The following is a 22,468-nucleotide window of genomic DNA, read 5'->3' on the forward strand; positions in this document are numbered from 1 at the left end:
CACGACCGCGCGCACCGCCATCAGGAACTCGCGTTCCTGACCCTCTTTCGCTGCGATCAGAATGTTGTCGATGAGGGTGGTGATGGTGACTGGCGTGTCGATGTCGACGATCGTCCAGGTCACGGCCTGACCCACTGCAACGCTCCACCGCGCACCGGTCGGGAGCGTCCGCAGACGGTAGTAGCGTCCGTCATGTCGTGCTCGAAAAACGAACTTGTTGCGGAGTGTCGCCGCGATCGGGATAGCGTCGTAATAAGCTTCGAAATCGATCTGCAGCATGTAGCGGGCGTATCGCAACCGCTGCCGCCTTCCAAGGCGAGTGTCGTAGTGGACGCGTGGCACGTGATGTGTCGGGATCACCCGATTCAGCAGCGGCTCCGTGATGAGGCGCCGTCTGCCCTTCAACTCGGGCACCGTGAACACGTTCACGCCATGCACTCCCTCAGGCAGTTGCGCCTGGGTACCCAATTCGTTGGCAGGACACGGCTCGAATTTTCCCATGTCGACTGCCTGGCGGATCTCGTCCGCTGTCAGGGCGCATTTTTTGATGGTCCGCGAGGTCCGCAATCCGTCATAGAAGCAGGGATCCAGGAAGCACTGGATCCGGCGAAGAAAACGCTTTGTGGAGGCGCGTTTTGTCGGCATCATCAGCACCGCCTCCATGTCCAGCGGCGTGTTTTGTTTCAAGTGCAGCGGCCAGTGCTTTACCAGCGCCGGCCTTTCCGCCATCACTCGGACGAACCCGGACATGCGATCCACCATGTCCGACACCTCTTGCGGTGCAATCGCGAGGTTCGCACATGACGATTCCTGGGAGCGGAAACGAAACACCGAAGTCGCCGCTTCTAGCGGGTCTGGAATAGCGCTCTTCCTGCGTTTTCCCTTGCGGTCTCGGCCTCCACCGTAGGCTGCTGGCCATACCCAAGGTAGCGCAGCAGCGTGGCTTGTTTGGCGTGGCCTGATATCGTCATCAAGTCCTTCAGCGGGACACCCGCTTCCGCCATGCAGCGGAGTGCGCCTTTTCGAATCGAGGGCAGCTGTGCGCCTCGCATCTCTGTCCGCACCTCGTGTGCGATCCGCGACCTCAGCTCCTCCGAGTGAGGCGCGAACAACTCCTCTGATGGTTTCCGTTTTGCCATCATCTCTTGCAGCGTGGCTGCAAGGTCTCTGGTCAGCATCGACGGCACAGGGTATGGACCCCTCGTCTTGGCACCTTTTCCTTTGCGTATCGTCAGGGTGATTCGCACGCACGGCTCCTCCTCTGCGATGGTGGTCGCTCTTCTCCTGCCTCGGTGGTCCGGTTCCGCCGCGGGTGTCGGAAACACCGTCACGTCCTTCACACGCAGCGTGGATATGTCGCACGCTCGCGCGGCGAATCCCCACATCATCGCCAAGAAAAGTGCAGCCCGAGGATGGCCTAGGCGAAGTCGGTCGAGGATTTTCTCGACCTGCATACGCGATACGAAAGGAGGCGCGTCTGGCACCGACTCCTTCATGAAGCGCTGCGCCGTGCCAAAAGCGCTTCGCCATTCCGGGTCGTCCTGGAGGCGAATGCCTCGCGACTGGGTGGAATAGAGCGGCAGGTCGCGCAGCGCACCCGCTACTCCCGCAAACGCCTTCGCTGTCGTTGCCCACTTCCATTTGCGTGCCCGGGCGGTCGACAGGATCAGGTCGATACACGCCGACGGAAGACGCATGAGCATCTGCTCTGAATTCATACATTTTATGCGCGTCAGCCATCGTAGATGGTGTGCGCGCGTGTCCGGCCTCACAAGACTCCATGCCAGCTGTGAGACGTGTGGCGGTTTCGCGCTGAAGAGGAACCAGTTTCTCGGGCAGGCCTCTGCTTCCTCTGCTTGCGAAAGAGGCCTGCCCTGCATGTTTAAAGGGTTTGAACGGATATCCTCGAGTGCTCGTTTCGCCTCCTCCGATATGTTCGCGTCGACATCGGCGTATCCATCGCCTTTCCTGTTGCCAGGAATCCTGGATGTCTCGCCTTCATCGCCTTCATCGTTGCTGCCCGGATCGACGTTCACTCCATCACCTGGCCATCTTTTCCGTCTGGTCAGACGTGGCGCTGGATCATCCGAACGACCTTGATGTGTCTCCGGCGTCGCACCCCTTGGACGAGGCACGTATCGGGACGCGTGGCGTGACGCACGCTGTGGCTTTGAGGTCGGGTAATGTGTCATCCCGGTGGGAATGTACACACCCACCGTCGCTTCCGACGCCACTTTTGTGAGGACGTAATAGCTCGGGTATCGCACACCGTTCATGTCCTCCGGTGCCTCACGGAGTCTCGCTCCGAAGAGAAACTTATAGTTTCTTAACTGGTCAGATAACGCCGACAACGAGGGCCCTCGAACGAGATACAATTCGTCGATCGGAGGGTCCATCGTCACCTCATCGGCTCCGTTCTCTTCACGGAAAATCACCTCATTCGGATCAGTCGGTGATGGATCCACGATGTGGATCTTCTTGTGGAGAAGTTTCAGCATCTCTTGAACACTATAGGGTTGCAGCGGCGTCAGTTTGTGTCGCACACGCTGCTGTCCAACGGCTGTGTCGCTCATACCGCGCGCGACACCATCACCGGCTCTCGCCAGAGCCGTCGCAGCCCATAGGTGATCCAAAACGAATTCGTATACCCTCCTGGCGTGTTTGTTTGCCTCTGCGAATGTTTCTTCTATCCACTCAGAGATGCATTTCCCTTGTGGAGATGGTGGTGATGGATTCGCCGGCACGTTTTCAGCTACACTCACGGTCGCGTCCGCTGGCATACTCCCTGGGATGTTCTCTGGGACAATCCTCTGCTCCTTTTCTGATGTTTTTTCGGGAGTTTTCGCCGATGCGCTCTCAGGCTCGTGAGCCACGACTCGTGCTGATACGCTGGTTGTTTTATTGACGGGTGCATTGCCTTGCAGTGCTGCAGCACGTGCGTCGGCACGCGCGATCGCATCAATCAGCAACATGTCCTCATCGTCGGATGAGGGTTCGTTTAAATGTGGGGAATGTGATGTGTTTTCTGTCACTCGAACTGGGTCCGCGGACGTTTGTCTACCACGTTTCTTTGCAGCCTTACGCCTTGGAAGCGGAGCATCCATCGAGGACCTGTCCGGACGTTTTCGGGACGACGCCTGCGATGTCGATTTTCTCTCCTGTGGTGTGCGCCTCGTTCGCGCAGCTCGGTCCACGTTCCTCTGCATCCTGGTTTCCCTTTTCTTCTGTCTCGAAGATGGTTTTGGAATGCTCTGGACCGCTCGTGTGGTGCGTGTCGTGGGTCGTTTCCGATTCGGCGGAGACTTTTTCGACTGCTTTAAACCACCGCCTCCGTGGAGAGCGTCGCGTGATCCGGATGATTGGACCGCGTCATCCATTTTTGTACGCTTCCAAGGCATCTTTGCGATTTCATCGTAAAAGAAATCTTTCCTAGACACCGGGTGGTTCGTGAGTACCTTTCTCATTTTCGTGAGGAAATAATCACGAGGCGGGTGATACTGCGACGCTGCAAAAAATAATCGTCGCAAACACCGTGGCAAATCACGACGGTGATCGACCATTAATTGTAAATAATGACTGAAAAATGCCGCGGACATGAACAACCCACAATCATTGCTATAGCGTTCCTGACGTGGCGAAAATTGTTTCACCAAACGCAAAGCCGGCCAAACCTTTTTGAGGTTCTCATTGAGTTGTTGCTCCAAAATTGGGGATGGTGCGGAATCATAAAGGGATAATTGGATGCATGTTGCATCCTCGTCGTCTTGCTCCAAAATGCCCGCTATCCAATGCTTCATAATAAAGATTGGAAAATAAACAAAGCCGTGCTCGCGCACCATCTTCGTAAGTTGTTGGGTTTTTTCACGGTCCAAGTACACCATTGTATCCGACGGAACGATGCGTTTTGGTGGGAGGTATTGCTCGTAAATTGCGTCGAGTTCTATGTTTGATGTTTTGCCTTCGAGCATATCGCCGCCCCACACCTCCTTGCCGAATTCGCGGGCAATATTCGACATATTTTTTGATGTGTGTGTGGATCCCTCCTTCAAAACGACGGCTGCCGTTCCGTCGCGCATCAGTTTTTTGGATTTTCCTGCGGTTCGCCTCCTCGGTACGTATGGCCCCTGCCTCCTGCGCCTCCGTTGCCGTAACCGTTTCGCCTGCTACCATTTGCGTTATTTCGTCCTTGGTAACTCTTGTAATTTGTTTGACGCGTTTGCGTGCGCGGGCGTTCGTTCAACATCCGCGAAGCAAGCTCACGATCATTGGCGTTGAGGGCGTCCAATTTTGCGTGCAACGCAGCGGATAGCTCCTCCCAGCTGCTCAAGTCCAACGCTCCAATTGGTGACCCGTCTGCGCCCACAATTTGCGCATACGCAGCTCCACCTTCCAGCAAATCGCGCTTGTTATCTTTTGCGCGGCGGAAACGTTTATGTGACTTTTTCTCCCGGACGCCACCGCCCTCAATGCCTGCCTGCTGTGGTTCGCTCTCTGTCTGCGCCTCCTCAAGTGTGATCCGGTTGAAATGCGCCAATCGCGCCGTCTCCGGAAGTAGAGGGGTTTCCACCTTTGAGAGGACACCACACCAATTGCGCTGCTCCGCTCTGCTGGGCAGCTCGTTGACGATCTCCACGTTGTAGCGATATAGGCGCGTTGAGGGCGGTTCAATCGCGAACATCTCGAACCATAGAGCGATCCGCTCATCTCCGCTCATTTCCTTTAACTCTGGTCCGGACAGACCGAGCAGGATTACCGCAGATGCTGCAAAGGCTGGCGTCATGTCTTTCGCTTCAATTATCGATTCAAACTTGGCCTGTAGTCCCTCCAGCGGGTCCGCTGATTCACGTATCCGCTTCTTGGAATCTTTGTGTTGTTCCGACACGTCCTTGAATTTTCGCAGTTCTTTATCCGCGTAAATGGTTTGCGCTTCCAGCACGTTGTGTTGAATCCTCGCGTTTTCGTCCAACGGCACCGTTCGGTCCCTTGCCTTGTCCGAATCAAATGAGTCCGACAGACCCACAAGCCTTGCGTGATACTTCTCCGCTGTAATGAGCCCTTGTTTGCGAAGACTCCTCAGGATCTTCGCTTCAGGTGCCGTTCTTGGGTTCTCCAAAAAGAAACTGATGTCCACATCGCCCTCCTCAGTTTGAAGCGAAGCGATCTCCGTCGCGTTGCTCATTGTTAAGCGCGAATGTTGTGAAGTACAATCGTCTTTTTGTGATGTGGCGGAACTTCTTGAACGGCTAGATGACGAGAAGCTGCGGATCTGCCTGGGTGCGTGCGTTCGGTATTTTTTGTGCAAATTATGTTTTTGTTTTCGTTTTTGCGTCAGAGACCGCATTAAACCCACTAAGATTACTTACTGGATTTGCATCCAATTCCATAAGAGACAGAAGTAGAAGGAGAGAGAACGAATAATCATTCGGTAAAGAGATAACAAACACACATACATGTGACATCACATTTGTAGAAAACCACTTCAGGAGCATATCGGCACACAAGGTGCACTGGACCAACCGTCCCGGGTACACCCGGGTCCGGGGTACCAAAATACATTCGGACCAGACATCTCGGACGAAACCCGGACATGCATTCTTCAGAAATCCCCCGCACCACACACTGCATAGCAGTGAATGTGCGTCGCTCACTCGGAAAGCCGGCCGACCACATGGTACCCGACCCCTCGCTCGGACCCCCTCCCGTGTAGAACTTTCAATCCCTCCAGAAAATCATGTACCATTCGATTGCCTCCGTCGAAAAGACTTCGCCAATGAAACCCTAACCTAACCCATAACTCTAACCCTAACAACCTATGCACCCTAACCCTATGCACCCTAACCCTATGCACCCTAACCCTATGCACTCCTAACCCTGCACCCTAACCCTACGCACCCTAACCCTATGCACCTCTAACCCTATGCACCCTAACCCATGCACCCTAACCCTATGCACCCTAACCCTATGCACCTAACCCTAACCCAACCTTATAACCTCAACCTTAACCTCAACTCTAACTTCTAACCCTAACCCTATGCACCCTAACCCGTGCAACCCTAACCCCATGCACCCTAACCCATGCACCCTAACCCTGTGCACCCTAACCCTATGCACCCTAACCCCATGCACCCTAACCCTATGCACCCTAACCCTATGCACCCTAACCCTATGGCACCTAACCGCAACCCTAACCCAACCTAATTCTAACCCTAACCTTAACCTAACCCTATGCACTCCTAACCCTATGCACTAACCTCATGCACCCTAACCCTATGCACCTAACCCTATGCACCCTAACCCTATGCACCCTAACCTCATGCACCCTAACCCTATGCACCCTAACCCTATGCACCCTAACCCTATGCACCCTAACCCTATGCACCCTAACCCTATGCACCCTAACCCTATGCACCCTAACCCTATGCACCCTAACCCTATACACCCTAACCCTATACACCCTAACCCTACACCCTAACCCTATGCACCCTAACCCTATGCACCCTAACCCTATGCACCCTAACCCTATGCACCCTAACCCTATGCACCCTAACCCTATGCACCCTAACCCTATGCACCCTAACCCTATGCACCCTAACCCTATGCACCCTAACCCTATGCACCCTAACCCTATGCACCCTAACCCTATGCACCCTAACCCTATGCACCCTAACCCTATGCACCCTAACCCTATGCACCCTAACCCTATGCACCCTAACCCTATGCACCCTAACCCTATGCACCCTAACCCTATGCACCCTAACCCTATGCACCCTAACCCTATGCACCCTAACCCTATGCACCCTAACCCTATGCACCCTAACCCTATGCACCCTAACCCTATGCACCCTAACCCTATGCACCCTAACCCTATGCACCCTAACCCTATGCACCCTAACCCTATGCACCCTAACCCTATGCACCCTAACCCTATGCACCCTAACCCTATGCACCCTAACCCATGCACCCTAACCCTATGCACCCTAACCCTCTGCACCCTAACCCTATGCACCCTAACCCTATGCACCCTAACCCTATGCACCCTAACCCTATGCACCCTAACCCTATGCACCCTAACCCTATGCACCCTAACCCTATGCACCCTAACCCTATGCACCCTAACCCTATGCACCCTAACCCTATGCACCCTAACCCTATGCACCCTCACCCCTATGCACCCTGACCCTCACCCTATGGACCCTGACCCTAACCCTATGCACCCCAACCCTATGACCCTAGTAAAAGAACCGCCATCATATACCGAAGCCCCCACCAATGCCGCAAAAAAAACAAGCCCACCTGCCAAACCCCTCTCCCCGCCCATGCAACCATCGAAATGAATCGTCAGGGATCAAGGTGGCGCCCAAAGCGGCCACGAAAATCTTCACCGCTCTTCGCAGTGAGGTTCCCCGTGGCCCTCGCAAGTGCGGAAAACCCGGCGCAACTAGAGCCCATAGCCTTCCAAGCACCGAATTTGGGATGAGCACAGCGATTCTTTGCGAGACACGATGGGGTGACACACAAATCCGCTGTAGGAACGAAGCCCGTTTCGGTTCTCAGCGCCAGCGTCTTTAGCGACACCTCACCCGCTTATGATCCACGGAAAACACCATTGGAGGATCAGTCGCCGCCACACAGACTGCGCACGAATTGAGTTGTCGGCGTAGTATCACGGCTCTCCTCTGGCGCGCGATGCGCGGCCCGCAGCGCTGCCAGCATGCCCGGGTACACACTAGAAAGGTCAGCCCGCAGTGACACCACCACCGCGCACAGGGGTCACGCAAGCACCATATCAGGCGGCACAGCCGTTGACAATCCAGGGAGCACTGCAGCAGGAGCTCTGCAGACACGTCTGCGAACAAACAGGGGCTTTTCCAGCACACGTGTGGCACACCAAGGGCCACCGATGTAGACCTGGCATCCAAACAGCGGAGCACTACTATTCCCTCGTTGTTGTGGGAAGGTGGCCCTGTCGAAAATGGTCCCCAGACCCTGCTGTTCAACGGTGACCCCGCCTGGATGTCGACTCAGAAGTAATACACTGGTGGCCGCACCAATGGAGGATGACACGAGAACAAACATGCCTATACTTCTGTCTTGTCTGGGGAGGGGTGGCGCCAAAACGAGAAAACGAGCGACAAAACAATAACCAATGCCACGTGTGGTATGCCGCATGGTGGGTGGCGCAGAACGGCGGCGGGTGAAGCAGATACGGCCCTGATTACCCCATGCCGCCTCCGTGCGCAGTTGCGCTGCAGATCCGAGAGAGAATGGGGGTGAAGAGATTATTTGTGCCAGCAGAGAAGATCAGCACCATGGGCACACAGGTAACATTATCGTCACCACTGTGCGGAAAGACATGTGGGTGTGCAGAGCATGCGGACGCATCTGTGCGTCACGCACCTCTGATGCACAGGGGGTCACCGAAGGAGGAAGAGGAGGGGGGAGAGAGAGACGCATAATGCAATACCGCTGTTGGGATGTGGCGTACGTATATTTATCTCGGGGACTGTTTGTCCTAATTTGCTAGAGAAAAGTTTCTTGTATTCGAAAATATGTCTTTTTGTTTGCATTTTATTTTATTTTCTGCCCGAAACGTCTGGGAGATACGCGCTGCCATCTCGGGTGAATACCTTTCCCCCTGCACTTGATATGGATGACAACCGTTTCGCTCCACCACGCACGCACAGACAGACGGACACCTCCCCCCTCAAAAAAAAAAAATAGAGGGCAAAGGGAGGCGGTGCATCGAGGAAGAGAAGTTTGAACAGAGAGCATCACTGGCCCAGTGAAATGATTCCACGCGTATGCAAGAGAGAGAGACAAGAAGGAGAGGTCAAGTCGGTGCGGGTACCCTATAAGAAGAGAGAATATAAGGCACATGATAAAACAGGTGCTCTAAAATGGGCGGGTGGGAATACAAAGAGAAGTCAAACAGGGAGATTTGCCGTTCATTGAAAACCGAGAGATGAAAAAAAAAAAGCACCTGCTCAACGACTTCATCTGAAAACGCTCACCCATGCGCACAAGAGAGGGCAAATCCGCTAACAAGGAGGGGAACTCGTAGAATACAGAGAGGTGTTTGTGCGACGTCAAGAGAACCACACCAGAGAAGGGGAACAGCGACGGCGCCACACTCAGTTTGAACGGAAAGAAACAGATACTGAAAGAAAAAAGAAGAAAGAGGGGAATTTTTTCAAGTAAAAAACAAAATGCACACAAAGCGGTTTCACGCGATGTGCGTCGCACCAACAGTTACAGTTGCTCCATTTGTGTGTACGCACCGTCCTCGGTTGATTGTTGTTGGTTTTTTTGGGAGGGATCCTGCGAGCTTCCTCGTGAACTTTCGATGAATTGCTCGGATGCCTTCTCAAAGCACGACGACTTTTCTACCGCTTAGAGAACATAGACTACGGCAGTCGCCGCCAGTCCAACCACAGCGGCAACGGTGCACTTCACCAAGACGGCACCGTTTCCGGACAACACACGATTGCCCGCCTTGTTCGCGTTGTTGTCCCCTTGGCACTCTGTGCAGGCGCCTTTCGTATCGCACTTGGTGCATTTGTCGCGTTTGCCCGAGCTCCTTACGCACACACTGTTCTCCATGAGGTAGCCTTCAGCGCAGAATTCGCACTCCCCGTCGAGTCCGCAGCTGTCACAACCTTCTTTGAGGCAGGGGCCTTTTTCACAACCCCAACGAGTCTCGATGAAGCCCGTCTCGCATTGTCGGCACTGTCGAAGGCCCACCTCGTAGCATTGCACACAGTCATCATAGTTGCATTCGGGCGGTTTGCACTCCGATAAACGTGGGAGATTGTGTATACTTGGACACTTATTGCAATCCGTCCTGTTGATCTCACCGCATAGCTCACAGTTCTTGATTCCGCAGGCATTCTTCGCCTCAGCGTAGGTGACGAGCACCACGACGGTCATCGAGACCAGGAAATACTTCTCAAGGCTGACGGGCATGGTGGTGAGAACCAGGTAGCGGGAGAGGACAGGAAGTAGTCTTGAGCGGTGATGCTTTGCTTGATGGTGGAGGTGGTGGTGTGTGTGTGTGTGTGTGTGTGTGTGTGTGTGTGTGTGTAATGGGGATGGACGCGCAAGAAGGCCCTGCAAGCAAAAATCAAAACGGGCATGTGGGGTGAGAGGAATAGTGGAGTGCCAGAAGCGGAGCAATGCGATCAACGTCTTCAAGGCGGATGTGGTTCAGCTTTACCGTGCCCGTTTTCTTATCCATGAGGGTGTGGGTGTGTACGCTGATTGGGTGAGAGCGACCCAAGCAGCATCGACGCGCAGCGCTTCATTGTAAACAGGTGAGTGTGTTCACCCGGCAGCAGGGGATGAGGCACACGTGTGCAGATAATGTTCGCGGGGTTTTGGGGCCCTCTCTCCCCAATCACAACACACGCACTACAGACTGTTCCTATCTTCTCTGGTTTCTCTCTTTCCCTCCAGTGAAGAGGGAAGGGGAAGGTCAGTCACAGGGGTAGTCGTAAACTACAAAAAAAAAAGCCATCAGCAACCCAGGGGGGGATTCCAAAGGCGGTCCGAAAGAACACAAGAAAATAAAAGAGTTTCTCTATGAATGGGCACACACGCACACACACACACACGTGTCCCTGGCCGCCCCTGTCGCTCACGCAGGTGTGTCTAAGCGAGAGAGAGGGAGAGGCGGAAACGAGACTAAGGCATGCATGCTTACGCGTAGCCGTACAGGATGTGGCCGCGCTTGCGAAGCGCGTTCACAACGTCAGAGGCCGTCACGGTCTTCTTGCGCGCGTACTCGGTGTAGGCCGTGCTGGAGCGAACAATGTCCTCCACGTACGCCTTCAGCAGACGGCGCACCTCCTCGTAGATCTCACTCGAGATGCGCTTCACGCCACCGCGGCGCGCCATGCGGCGGATGCAGCCGTGCGTGATGCCGCGGATGTTGTCGCGCAGCACCTTCTTCTGGCGCTTCTGGCTGCCCTTGGCATCAGCGGAGCGCTTTCCCTTGGCCATGGTTGGTTGAGTCCGGTTGGGTGGTGGAACGAAGAGAATGGTTAGAAGAAGAGCTGAGAACGCGGAGAGAGTCGAAGAGCTGTGGAGAGAGCAGGAACCAACGTAAAACGGGGGAAACCAAAAACCATGATTGGCTTTTGTGTAGGATACAGAGATGATAAGCTGGAGAAATCGAGTGGAAAAAGAGAAGAATTTGATGAACGCTATTTTGATCCGCTGAGAGGGGATTTGCACAGGCAATGGAGCATGGGGACGAATAACACTCACGAGGGGTGAGATGAGGGAGGGGGAACAAAGAGTAAGAGGAGTATTATAGCCGATGCTCCAGTTGGGTGTCGCTGTGTAGGCAAAAAAAAAACAGCGAATAGAAGAGAAAATGAATCTCCTCCGCATTTGTTTTCACCTCTGAAGGGATTGGCCGCTAGAGTCACTGGCCTCACTCACAGCATCAAATGTATGGCCGTATAGCATGCTCCTCCCTTGTGTCTATATGCAACGAGGGTTAAATGCGGTACACGCCACAAAGAACTGATTAACGTCAGATGCGCGGACAGGCACAAAGTGAGGACCTGAGAGAGAATGAAGCATGAGAAACAGAGAAATATACAGTCCCTAAACGTCACGAAAAAAAAATCCTGATTCGAACGCTATGAGAGAGGCCCACTCGAAGAAGGGATCTAAACACAGCTGCATGCGTGGTGTAAAAAAAAGAAAAGGAAAGGAGGTGGTGGACCCAAGGGAGCAAAAGTCGTAGCGTTTTTTTTAACCCTCAAAGAAAGAAAGAGCGGATCGAAAATAGAAAAGATGAAGGCAAAAAAAGGGGGGAGAGAGAGGGAGTAAATAAAAGGCCGTAGCGGGGTAGTCGTTTTTCGATGTATTTGGTATTGTACGTCAACTCTATAATGTGCGTGGTGTCGGTGGTACTGGTGGTGGGGAGGCAGGTGGGGGGGAACAACGAGGGTGTTGAGCGCAAGAAACGCCGTTGCCTCGACCCGCACGGTCATGCTGACAGAGGTAGTTTTCAAACATCTGCACAATACAATGAAAACGGCAATGGGTTGTAAACCGAAAAGATCGCCAGACAGGAGCGAAAAGGGGAGGGGAGGGAAGAAAGGAGGGAAGCAGAGAAAAACACTTATTCGCCCAGTGCGAAACAGAACAGCGGAGTAAAGGGATGGAAAGAGAAGAGAGACGGAATCGTGAAATAGTGATGAACCAGCCAAGAGACTGAAGAACAAACAAAAAATTGGGGAGGAGAATTAAATGAAGCGCATACTTCTTGCGTGAACGTGAGGATACTGCTGTTGCTGTTGATCCATCAAAGATGAGAGACAAAGAAGTACCTGCGTGGTAGTGGTGGTTTGGGGGAGGAGGGGGGGGGGGGCATATCTTGCTATTGATGCAGCCCTCAAAGTTGTGCAGGGGGAGGGGGGGGGGAGCTAGTTCCTCAGAGTACGTTTGCACAGGCGCTTTGGACCCCTGAACATCAGTATGTGTTGTTCAGGTGTATGTGGGTTGCTGCACCGGCGCGCCAGAATTCGCGACGCCATCCCACGAAACCCAACACGAACGAAGAGAAAGAAAAGGGGAGAATAATTTGTGCGTAGAAAAACACAAAGAACTAAACGAAAGAGGGGGGCGGCGAGGAGTACCACGCTGCCTGAGGAAATAGTGGAGTGCGAGCAGAATCCAGACAACGCCAGACCGCAGCAACCCACGCGGCAAAAGGCAACCCTCAAGGTAGAAACGTTGAGCACAACGACAGAACAGAGAGAAAGCACAAGACAAATCAAAGTTTCACGGAATATGAAGACGGGAAAAAAAGAGACGAGAGTCTTCGGGCATGCTCTCAAGACGGGAAGCCGGTTTCATTTGGGGCACGATGCGGGCGTGTTTCCTCAGTTGTCTGCAAAGAGGAGAGGGGAAGAAGAAAAGAGAGGCGCATAGGTGAGAGTGAATGATGGGGTGGGGGAGAAAGGGGGGAAAGGGGGGTATCCCCATCTCTCCCCCTATAGCAGGCATGTGTGTCCTCTGTATCCGCTCAAAAGGTACAGTTGAAGAGGAAATAGACGGTGGTGGGGGTGTATACGACACACCACATCACACGCACACGGATGATACTTAAAAGGCGGTGAAAAGAATTACCTGGTGACTGAGCTGCACGCCGCGCTCCTGAAGAAACTCGCACTGGCGCTGAGCAGCACCGCTGGAGAAGCGTGTTCCACCGATGCCGAGGTAGACGAGATGGGTACAAGCCGCCAGCGGGGACAACGATGTGATGCCAGTGCAGATGTGGAGGTGTAACTTCGCCAGCCGCGGGCAGTGGGCCACCGCCTCGAGAGCAGCATCGTCGAAGGCAGTGTCGCAGGCTCCAACCTCCTCCACTAACCCAAGACTGCGAAGCGGCGTGAAATCGCTCACAAGCCGACACCTATTGAGCAAAAGTACGCGGAGACTCGATGCAGCGGTACAGAGCGTTGCCACGCACGCATCCGTCACTAGCGAACAGGAGAGATCGAGCTCCTCCAGCAGCAAAAGCCGGGAAATGGGTGCGAAATGCTCAATGGCGGAGCAGGCACTCAAATTAAGACGTAGGAGCTGGCTGCACCTCGCGATGGCCTCAATGCCGGCGTCATCTATCCATGTATCTCGCACATCGAGAACTCGCAGCGCTCCTAGTTCAGCCAGCGGCGTGAAAATGTCGATGAGGCGGCATGAAGACATGTGAACCTCCTCCAGCTGTGGGAGGCCCTGGAAGGGCTCGAGGTCGGAGTTTCGGAAGCGTGTGCGGGCCACGTGGAGATGAGTCAGCTTCTCCAGCAGCGCTACAGGGGAAAAGTCGGTGATGCCGCTGCAGCTATTCAGTGAAAGAAAACACAGTTGTTGACAGCTGCGGCACAGCTTGAGAAGCTCGGTGTTGTCGAGGCGAGTGTTTGATACATCAAGCCTAGATAGGTGCACCAGCGCAGTGAGAGGGGCGAAAGAATCTATCCCGAAGCACCCACTTAGTGTGAGGGTGTGCACCCGGTGGCAACTCGACAGAGCCTCCACGACATCGTTTGTCACGCCAGTTCCGCCCAGGTCAACTTCCTCCAGCTCCGGCAGGCCGTGGAGTGGAAGGTGTTTCACTAGGTAGAAGTCTCCGACAACGAGCTTGCGAAGTTTCCGAAACACTGCGTGCAGCTCCTGTGATATAGGCATGGGTAGCTGGCACGCAGACTGCAGCACCGTCGTGTTCTTCATAATCAGCTCGCGCAAGTGAACAAGACGGGAGAGAGCGCTGAGGCTGGAGATATGATTATGGCTGTCACAACGAGCATTCAAGTTCAGTATTGTAACAGTGGATGCACAGAGCGGTACGCGGGAAAACATATCTACAGACAACTCCAGTGCCGAGTTCAGGCAAAAGTACACGCTGCGCAGAGGGTATGGGTTGGGGTCTTTGGCGAAGCAGCCCCTCCGCACAATCCACCACTCCGCGTTCTTCACCTGCTGTGTGTCTGTTATCACAGCTACGCGCTCGAAAGAAGATGGGTCCATGCTGAGCATTGGCACTTGAGGTGAGGCGGCATGACCGCAGCGGTGTGCCGGGCACGCAAAGGCGGCGAGCTCCCCTGCAACTCGACCAATTGGAGAGATGCTCGTAAAGGCGAGGGGAATCGAGGCGGGATCGAAAACGCCTGCGATAGCGGTGAATCCATTCAGGGATGGGGCACTGATGACCATTGGGAAGAAAGCACCGCTAATGGTGCGACTGTTGTGCGGGATTATACTCTTGGGGTGTTGAGGTGTTCTTCTCAGCGCGCACACGGAAGCCTGTGCAATACGCTGGTGATGGGGCGGAGGGAAAAGGAGACAGAAGAGGGCAAAGTTTGGGGATGGGAGGGGGGGGTGCTGCGGGCTTGGTTCCCACCGGGCACTCGGGGGAGGAGGATAGAAGACCCGCACAACCGAGAAAGTGAAACACTAAGTGATAAGAAAAGGAGAAAAGAGAGTTTTGATATCGTTGCACCACTGCGGTGTGAGATAACCTGTTTCCAGACACCAGCGCAGCACACAGCAGCTAGCACACTGTTATTAGGCACATAACAACAACGGTCGCGCATCTCTTGCTGCACAACCGTTGGGTTCGAGTCGTCAAGGACGGCGCGCCGCTGCCGCCCGAGCCCGGCCATGCGCTCAGAGAAGTTCTCTTGCGCCTCACGATCCCTCGTATTCATAAGAATTACATGATGAGAGCCAGGTGAAGTGTAGGGAGTTGGATGCCTTGGCTCACGGATTCAACCTTCAGGGGGTTTGGGCTCCAGTGCTTGGGTGGGTGGTGTTTGTCGTGCGGGTAGTCGCTGGTGGTCTAGATGGATGTTGAGCTAGCACAAGGAAGATGTGGACCAGCCTCAGGACATGTCCCCTCCCCTTAGACCGTGGACAGCTGCTTGTGTGCGACTTCGCTCACATTTTATTCGTGATGGATCATCCGCACAATTCGTTGAAAGGCGAGTAGAACTAAAATCTCATCAAGTTGGCCCCCACCCTCGCCGACTCCGCTGCACAGCACCAGAGTACATCAGTACGCAAAGAGCAATCATCCACGACTGTAGCCGGAAGCAAGGGCTGTCAACTCTTCTATTTGCAAGAGTATCGTAACTACATATTGATACGAGAGTGGAGTGGCCACAGAATCATCACATGAGAGCTTCCAGGCAGGATATGAGCACTGGGAAGGTGACAGGGAAGCGCAGCTGCAGTGGCGATAGGGAATGGGGGCAATGCCAACAGAGAGAGGAGCATAGAAAATGTAAGTAGAATTAGTGAGAGAAGAGAGGTTGCTTACGGGCTGCTCCATGGGGTAGATCTCTTGATAGTGCAGAAACAGCACCAGCTGGAAAAAAAAAAACTCTGCATCATGAGCAGCACGACTGTGGTGCCCCCGCCCCCCTCAAGCCGTTGATGACAGTGTATACAAAACCCGGAGCCTACTAGCTGCTACAACCTACGAACATCAGAAATAAAACGCGTGATGCCCAATGAAATGAGAAAATGGACTGGAGCGTTGCAACGCTTTTCTCCTTGGTCTCTTTTTTTGTGTGTTATACAAGATCCGCACCCCGCGTCTGTGCGCGACCGAGTACGCAGAGAACTTGTTCAATAGCCCAATCAGTGGCCTCCGACTTCCTTCTTTAGACAGCAACGTCTGTGCGGATTTGATTAAGAAGTGATCATCATCACAAGATGTGCCCATAAACGACAACGAAACGCGTGGAAAACAGAGGGGAAAGGGGGGGAGACAGACAGTGAACCTCAGCACGCAGCGATGTGAGGGTTCAAGCACACACACACACACACACACACACACACGCTCGCAAAGAAAGATTCGAATGAGCGAGGGGGAAATTTTTTTCAACAGTGATGACACCAAAAGAGTCGAAGAAAAGCACAAAAAAAGAGGAAAGAAGCGTTTGAGTCAACTGCCACTGCCCCTGTGTATCAGTGTGAGTGGTTGCTGAGAAGGAAACTGGCCCCCCTCCTTTTTGAATCACCGTCACCACGTTGGCCTTTTTCTACACTTCTTCCCCTCCCCAGTATTCCCTGGTGAAACTGTGTGTGCCTCTCCTCCCTCTCTGCTCTCCCTCCATCTGCGGTAGGTGGAGGGAGAGCAGAGAGGGAGAGAGACGGGCTCGGCGCCGCTATGAGTCTGCTGTAAGGAGTTAGTTTTCTTTTGTTTAGACCCCTCTTCCTTTTCTTTCTATTCCCATCTTTGCGGTGGTTTGTCCTCCACCCGTTAAAGGGGAAAGGGGGGTGAGCGAAGATTAAAATGTAAGGCAGGGGAAAAAGAAAAACGACTAGCAAGACGGGGAAGGGAGGGAGGAAAAATATGGAGAGAAGCGTGCACTTGGGACGAAACAAATAAAGGCGCTATTTACACACGCGCAGGAGAAGCGCGTGTACATTCAAAAACCTCGCGACAATAAATATATATATATATATAGATATGTACGCGGGGGTGTGTGTGCCGGGGGGGGGGGGAGATGAAGTAACAAGAAGGACAATAGGCACTGCCTCTCGCAGAAACAGGGGGAAGAAAAAAATATATACAAAATAGGAAGCGGATTTTACACAGACCAAACGCAGCACACAACCAGAAGAAACAACGAAAATGACAAAAATACCGGAGGGAGGAGATGATGTGAGGGTGGGGGAGGGGGGCTAATATTTAGCATACACCACGCACAGAGATATGTACATACAAAGATACAGGTAGAGATGAGAGGGGATACAATAGCGAAAGCAAGAACAAAAACTTTGATGGGAAGAAGACCAAAGGACAAGAGGGGAGGATAACTACCATGAGAGGAAAGACAAGCGAGAGCCTACATCATGAGCCCAAGCAACACGTTTGTCCCTCGTGGTGGCAATGCTATCTTCTGTTTTCTTTTGCAAAAAATGCGTCTTTGGCCGTCGGGGTTTGTTGGTGTCATGCGCCGCACGATATTTTCTGTTGCTGCTGTTGCGGTGCGGTGATATGCGCTCGTGTCTGTGTCCATGTTCCTACACCGGCGTTGCTGTCATTTTTCCTCTTTTCTTGTGTTTCTCTCCCACAACCACTACCACACCGGCGGGAAGCGGGTGATGCGCATTTTTTAATTTCGTCTACATTTTTTATCTCCCCCTTTTTTTCCTCTGCTCCCTTCCCCACGGGAAAAGAAGGAATGGGATGGGGGGGGGGGGGGGCGCCAACGGAACCCTTAGAAGAGCATGAAAACACGGGGGAAAACCCCCGAAAATTTGAAGAGGAGCTCCAGCAACGAGACAACACTTGCACGCTGGAGATAACGCGTTTACAAATATAAAAGAAAGATGCGAGATGCACAGTGAGCAGCGATGCTCGAAAAGTCAGCACCACTCTCTTGTTTGCTTCATTGATATATATATATATATATATATTGGATACCGCGCACCAGTTGTCATACAGTCGCCAACACTAACACAAACGCAACAACCACATATTTTTTCAAAAGGGGGGCTTCATCCACGCGGAAAAAAGGAGGCAGGGGGAATATCACACCAGTAAATTACACATAAAAGTAAAGAAGATAAACAAGAAACCAACAGCAAGAGAAAAAGACCATGATCGCAGTGCACAAGTGTGTTGGGGGAGGGGAGGGGGAGAGGGAGGGAGAACATTGAAGATCATGGCTGCACCACTCCTCTCCCCCTTTTCTCCGTTGTAATGAGCGGATCCCCTGGCTGTGTACACTCGTGTCTAGAGGTAGAGGAAGAGGTCAAAAACCCTGTGCAGTGGACTCTCGTAGTGTGACAAACAAGATGGTTTGTGAAGAACATATGCAACGCTCAGCAGTGAGTACACACACACACACACACAATGTGGAACACAGGCACACGCAGTAGGGCCTGAACAAATAAATAACTGAACTACCAACAAAGGGGGAACTTCGCGTACTGAAGGAAGTCTGTGTTTTGGAATTGACAATCCGTAGATCTACCCCCCTCCCTCATACAACATCATGGTCCAAATGATAAGAGCGAACAGATGACAGAGGAAATCGGTGAAAGGTAAGCAGCACACTCTTAAACAGGAGGAGGAAGAGAAGGGGGGGAGCAGCGCACACACGCACGTAAAACAAAACCAACACACATTCCCACACACGCACACACACACACGAAGTAAACCGGGTAGACTCCCTTTTTTCTTTCTTTTGGGGCAGGGAAGATGAGGCAAAATCACGCTCGGGCGAAAAAACACGAGACGGAACATATATGCCAGTCGATGATACAAAAAAATGGAAAAAAAATGATGAGACGGGGGGACCAAAAAGAAAAAAATGGGCACCGGTCCATCACACACACACACACACACACAAACAAAAGGAAACAAAGAGAGATACAAAAAAAAACGTCAGAGAGAGAGAGAGACGGCACCGGATGAGAAAGACGAAGGGGAAGTCCCAGAAGAAAGGAAAGTCAACTGTGAATGCCTGCGCATTACAGCCCCGCCTCGTCTCCATCGCCGTGGAAACATCCACATGCAAAATCACCTGATCTATCCATTCATTCCCCTTTTCTTTCTGATAGTTTTTGTTGCAAGGAGTGAAATAAAAAAGCGAAGACGGTCAGCAACTTCAAGAAAACACACACACACACAGAGGCACACACACACACACAGTGAAGAAGAAACGCAAAGAATAACCGACAAGAAATCACCAAAGTCCACAATGGCTTAACAGAAAGGAGAAAACGGTGGTATTCGCATCATCACCGACACAACAGTCACAGACGAACGCACACACTCACGTGAAGGGCAGAAGTAACACGCGAGGAAACCCAGACCAAAACTAAGAAAGAAAAAGCGAGCGAGATGTACAAACAGGAAAGACGCAAACAATAAGTCAATACACAAAGCCCACACAAGAGTACTAAGAGAAACGAAAGAAATGAGATGAAGTGGGGTCAACTGAGAACGTACACCGCGGTGTTGCACCGCCTAGTTCTGCGCAGCTCCCCCCACCCACCCACCCTCTCTCTCTGTCTGTCGTTCACCTTTCTCCTTAAAGAATCACGTGAGAAACACAACCAGAAAGGAAAAAAAAACGGTGCACACACAAAAACGAAGTAAATGGAAAGGGATAGGCACCGTGCAGCTAATTGGAGAGATGATCTAAAGGCAGTGAAGTGAGAAAAGCAAAGCACCAGTCTCCCGCAACACCAGCTCACTGCATCGAAATCAGTCAATAAATACACTGCGCTATGGTATATCGTCTGGTACCTGTCAACGCTCAGCGATCAACAATATGCACGGGGATATATATATATATATATATATATTCCAAAGGGAGAAGAATTGAAAATGGCCACGGAATGCACACGCACGTGCAGAAACTCAATGAAGCAACACAATAACCTACAAGAGTAAAACCAGCGAAGAAAGGCAGAGACCAAAGTCGGGCTGTTCGGACTGCGAGGACGCACAAAGAGACCACTTACGAATTTACTGCTCTTCTTCAAAGAGAGTTACAAGCCCTGCATTATGTGTCAATAAAAAAAATGCGCGGCTGCACCTATGCCCGAGCGGAGCTGTGCGCCTGATTTCTGTTCAACAGGGGAACGGTACACGAAGGAGTGGTGTCTGTAGCACCAGCCACGTGCTTTTTCACCTCCTCCTCACACACACGTTTGGCGCGTATCTCTTTAGCCGGTGCCCACACAACATCCATATTAGTTGCGCTTGATCGACCACAGCTTGAGCTTGTCATCAAGTGAGGAGGTGAGCAACTTGTCGTGCTTGATATCCATGTGGTAGACGGTGCTGAGGTGGCCGGTGATGGTTTCTACGTGTTGAGCATCCTCTGTGCGCCACACCATGACGCTCCAGTCGCGGGCACAAGAGAAAATGTATTTGTCGTCCTCAGAGAAGATGGCGTGGTGCACGGACGTATTGTGTCCTTCCATCGAGCGCAGACGTGTACCGCTCGCTACATCCCAGAGGATGAGCTCGTAATCCATGCTGCCACTGACAATGTACGTGTCGCTGTGCGAGAAGGCGACCGTCCACACGGTCCCGATGTGACCGATTAGCGACTTGACCTCCTTGCCGGAGCTCCAGTCCCATATTTTCACCACGCGGTCATCGCTGCCAGACACAACGTATTTGCCATTATCGGTGTTACTGAAGGCGCACGAGAAAACGGGGAGGGTGTGGCCCCGCAGCGTCACGAGCTTCGACGCCGCTTCGCTGTTCCACACGCGCAGTGTGTGATCGCAGGAGGCAGACACGATGAACTCACCGCTGGGGCTGTACTTGACGCAGTATACCTTGTCCTCGTGCCCCTTGAGTGTGGCTACCTTGTTGAACGAAGTCGTGTTCCATATTTTGATGGTGCGATCATCAGAGGAGGAGACGACGCGGTTACCCTTTGGAGAAAAGTCGCAGCACAGCACGAAGCCGTTGTGTCCGCCCTTCATCACAGTGCAGCTGCCGGTGCGTGTGTTCCACACGCGAACGGAGCGGTCTCGGCTGGCAGTAACGAAGAGGTCACCCCTCGGCGAAAAGGAGCATGAGTAGACTGCGAGAGAGTGACCAGAGAAGGTGCGTTCCTCCGTAACGGTGAGCTCTCCATTCGAAAACGGCTTTGCCCTGGCCGCTGTGGACTGCGTGCCACCAGCGCTCTGCATTTGGGAGTCCGTTAGCTGGTCATCCGAGCCCTTCTCGCGAGTATCGGGGTTAGAACAAATCAAGCGTGTCTTCTTCGGATCACCTTGCATCACCATCTCGAGGTACATCGCCAGTACGTCATCGTCGTCCAGCTCAATGACGTCATCCCCCTCATAAAAGGAGAGCACTTTTTTGCGACCGAACTTCTTCTCAACGATGGAGTAAAACTCGTCAAAGGTCATCGTAGCGGTGGCATAGATGAGTTTCGTACCGCTGGTGTTTCCCTCCTGAAGGTATACAGGAATCTTCCCCGACGTGCGGGCCGTCAGCGCTAACTCGGCATTCTCATCCGCTTCGTTGCGCGGCCTCGGCTCCTCACGCAAGAGGGCGGCCACATCCGGTGCCGGCTGTTCCAGTACCTGGCGGATAAAGTCGTTCAGGTCGTTGCGCTCCTTCTCAGACATGCCGACTAAGTCGTCGACGGCACCGTAAGTTGAATTCGTGTTGCTTGACTCGCTGTAGCACCGCCTCGTTGTCGTCGGAGGCGGCAGCGTGGCATTGTTATTGCTGGGACCCTCATTGTCGCTGCTTCTTGGTTGGCTCTTGGCCTTTTTCCTCTCTTTGATGGATGTCACCATTTCCCAAATGTCCTTCTCTGTCGCTGACTCGCCGGGCAAGTTGGTGCGGTACGTCTCCACTGCAATTTCGGGGGTGAGCTCCTTCTGCTTGGACAAGAGTTGCAGCACAGCGTTGCGCTTGCCGCTGGGCAGACCCTCATAGGAGAGCTGCTTTCCGCGGTAGTTGAGGAAAATCTTCTGCGGTTTCTCCGGTTCCTCGACCTTAGACGACTGTGGTACGGGGTGAGTGACGGGTGACTCGACTGAGGTCGTACCACTCTTCCCACGAGCCTGCTTCTCCTTGCGTGCCGCCTTGGCTTCTCCGTACATCGCCATCACCTGCTCGTCCGAGTAGTCGTTGTGGTTTTCAATATTAAAACGGAAGGTGGGCAACACGGCATCCTCGGCGACACCCATCTTGGCCAGGATGTCCATCAAGTCCTTTGGCCGACGATCGGGATGGCCTTCGTAAGAAATGTTCTTCCCCGTGACCTTGAAGCTGAGCTTCTGCTTAGCCATGGTTGCTGCTGCTGCTGATGATGCGAAACGAGAAATAGAAAGAAGCGATCGAGAGACAGAGCTCGGAGTGGGTGAGGGGAAGGGAGGGCAGGCGAGAGAGTAGTGTACGAGAAGGGAAAGTTTGTCGATGTTTACTTGGTCCAATGCACGTATGTGTGGAAGGGTG

General features: G+C 52.9%; 2 protein-coding genes across 2 annotated transcripts; both read right to left on the bottom strand.

Annotated features, from left to right (window-relative positions):
- Positions 1-13,119: 13,119 nt before the first annotated feature.
- On the bottom strand, positions 13,120-14,724 carry JKF63_07073 (uncharacterized protein; the record flags this gene model as incomplete). Its single annotated transcript, XM_067903016.1, has 1 exon — positions 13,120-14,724. One exon carries the CDS (start codon positions 14,722-14,724, stop codon positions 13,120-13,122), a length of 1,605 nt encoding a protein of 534 aa, XP_067759454.1.
- A 5,505-nt stretch (positions 14,725-20,229) lies between these two features.
- Positions 20,230-22,302, bottom strand: JKF63_07074 (uncharacterized protein; the record flags this gene model as incomplete). The annotated part of the gene is made up of 1 exon (XM_067903017.1): positions 20,230-22,302. One exon carries the CDS (start codon positions 22,300-22,302, stop codon positions 20,230-20,232), a length of 2,073 nt encoding a protein of 690 aa, XP_067759455.1.
- Between the last annotated feature and the right edge of the window lie 166 nt (positions 22,303-22,468).

This window comes from Porcisia hertigi, chromosome 6 (genome assembly GCF_017918235.1).
Source record: "Porcisia hertigi strain C119 chromosome 6, whole genome shotgun sequence".
In the NCBI taxonomy this organism is placed as follows: domain Eukaryota; phylum Euglenozoa; class Kinetoplastea; order Trypanosomatida; family Trypanosomatidae; genus Porcisia; species Porcisia hertigi.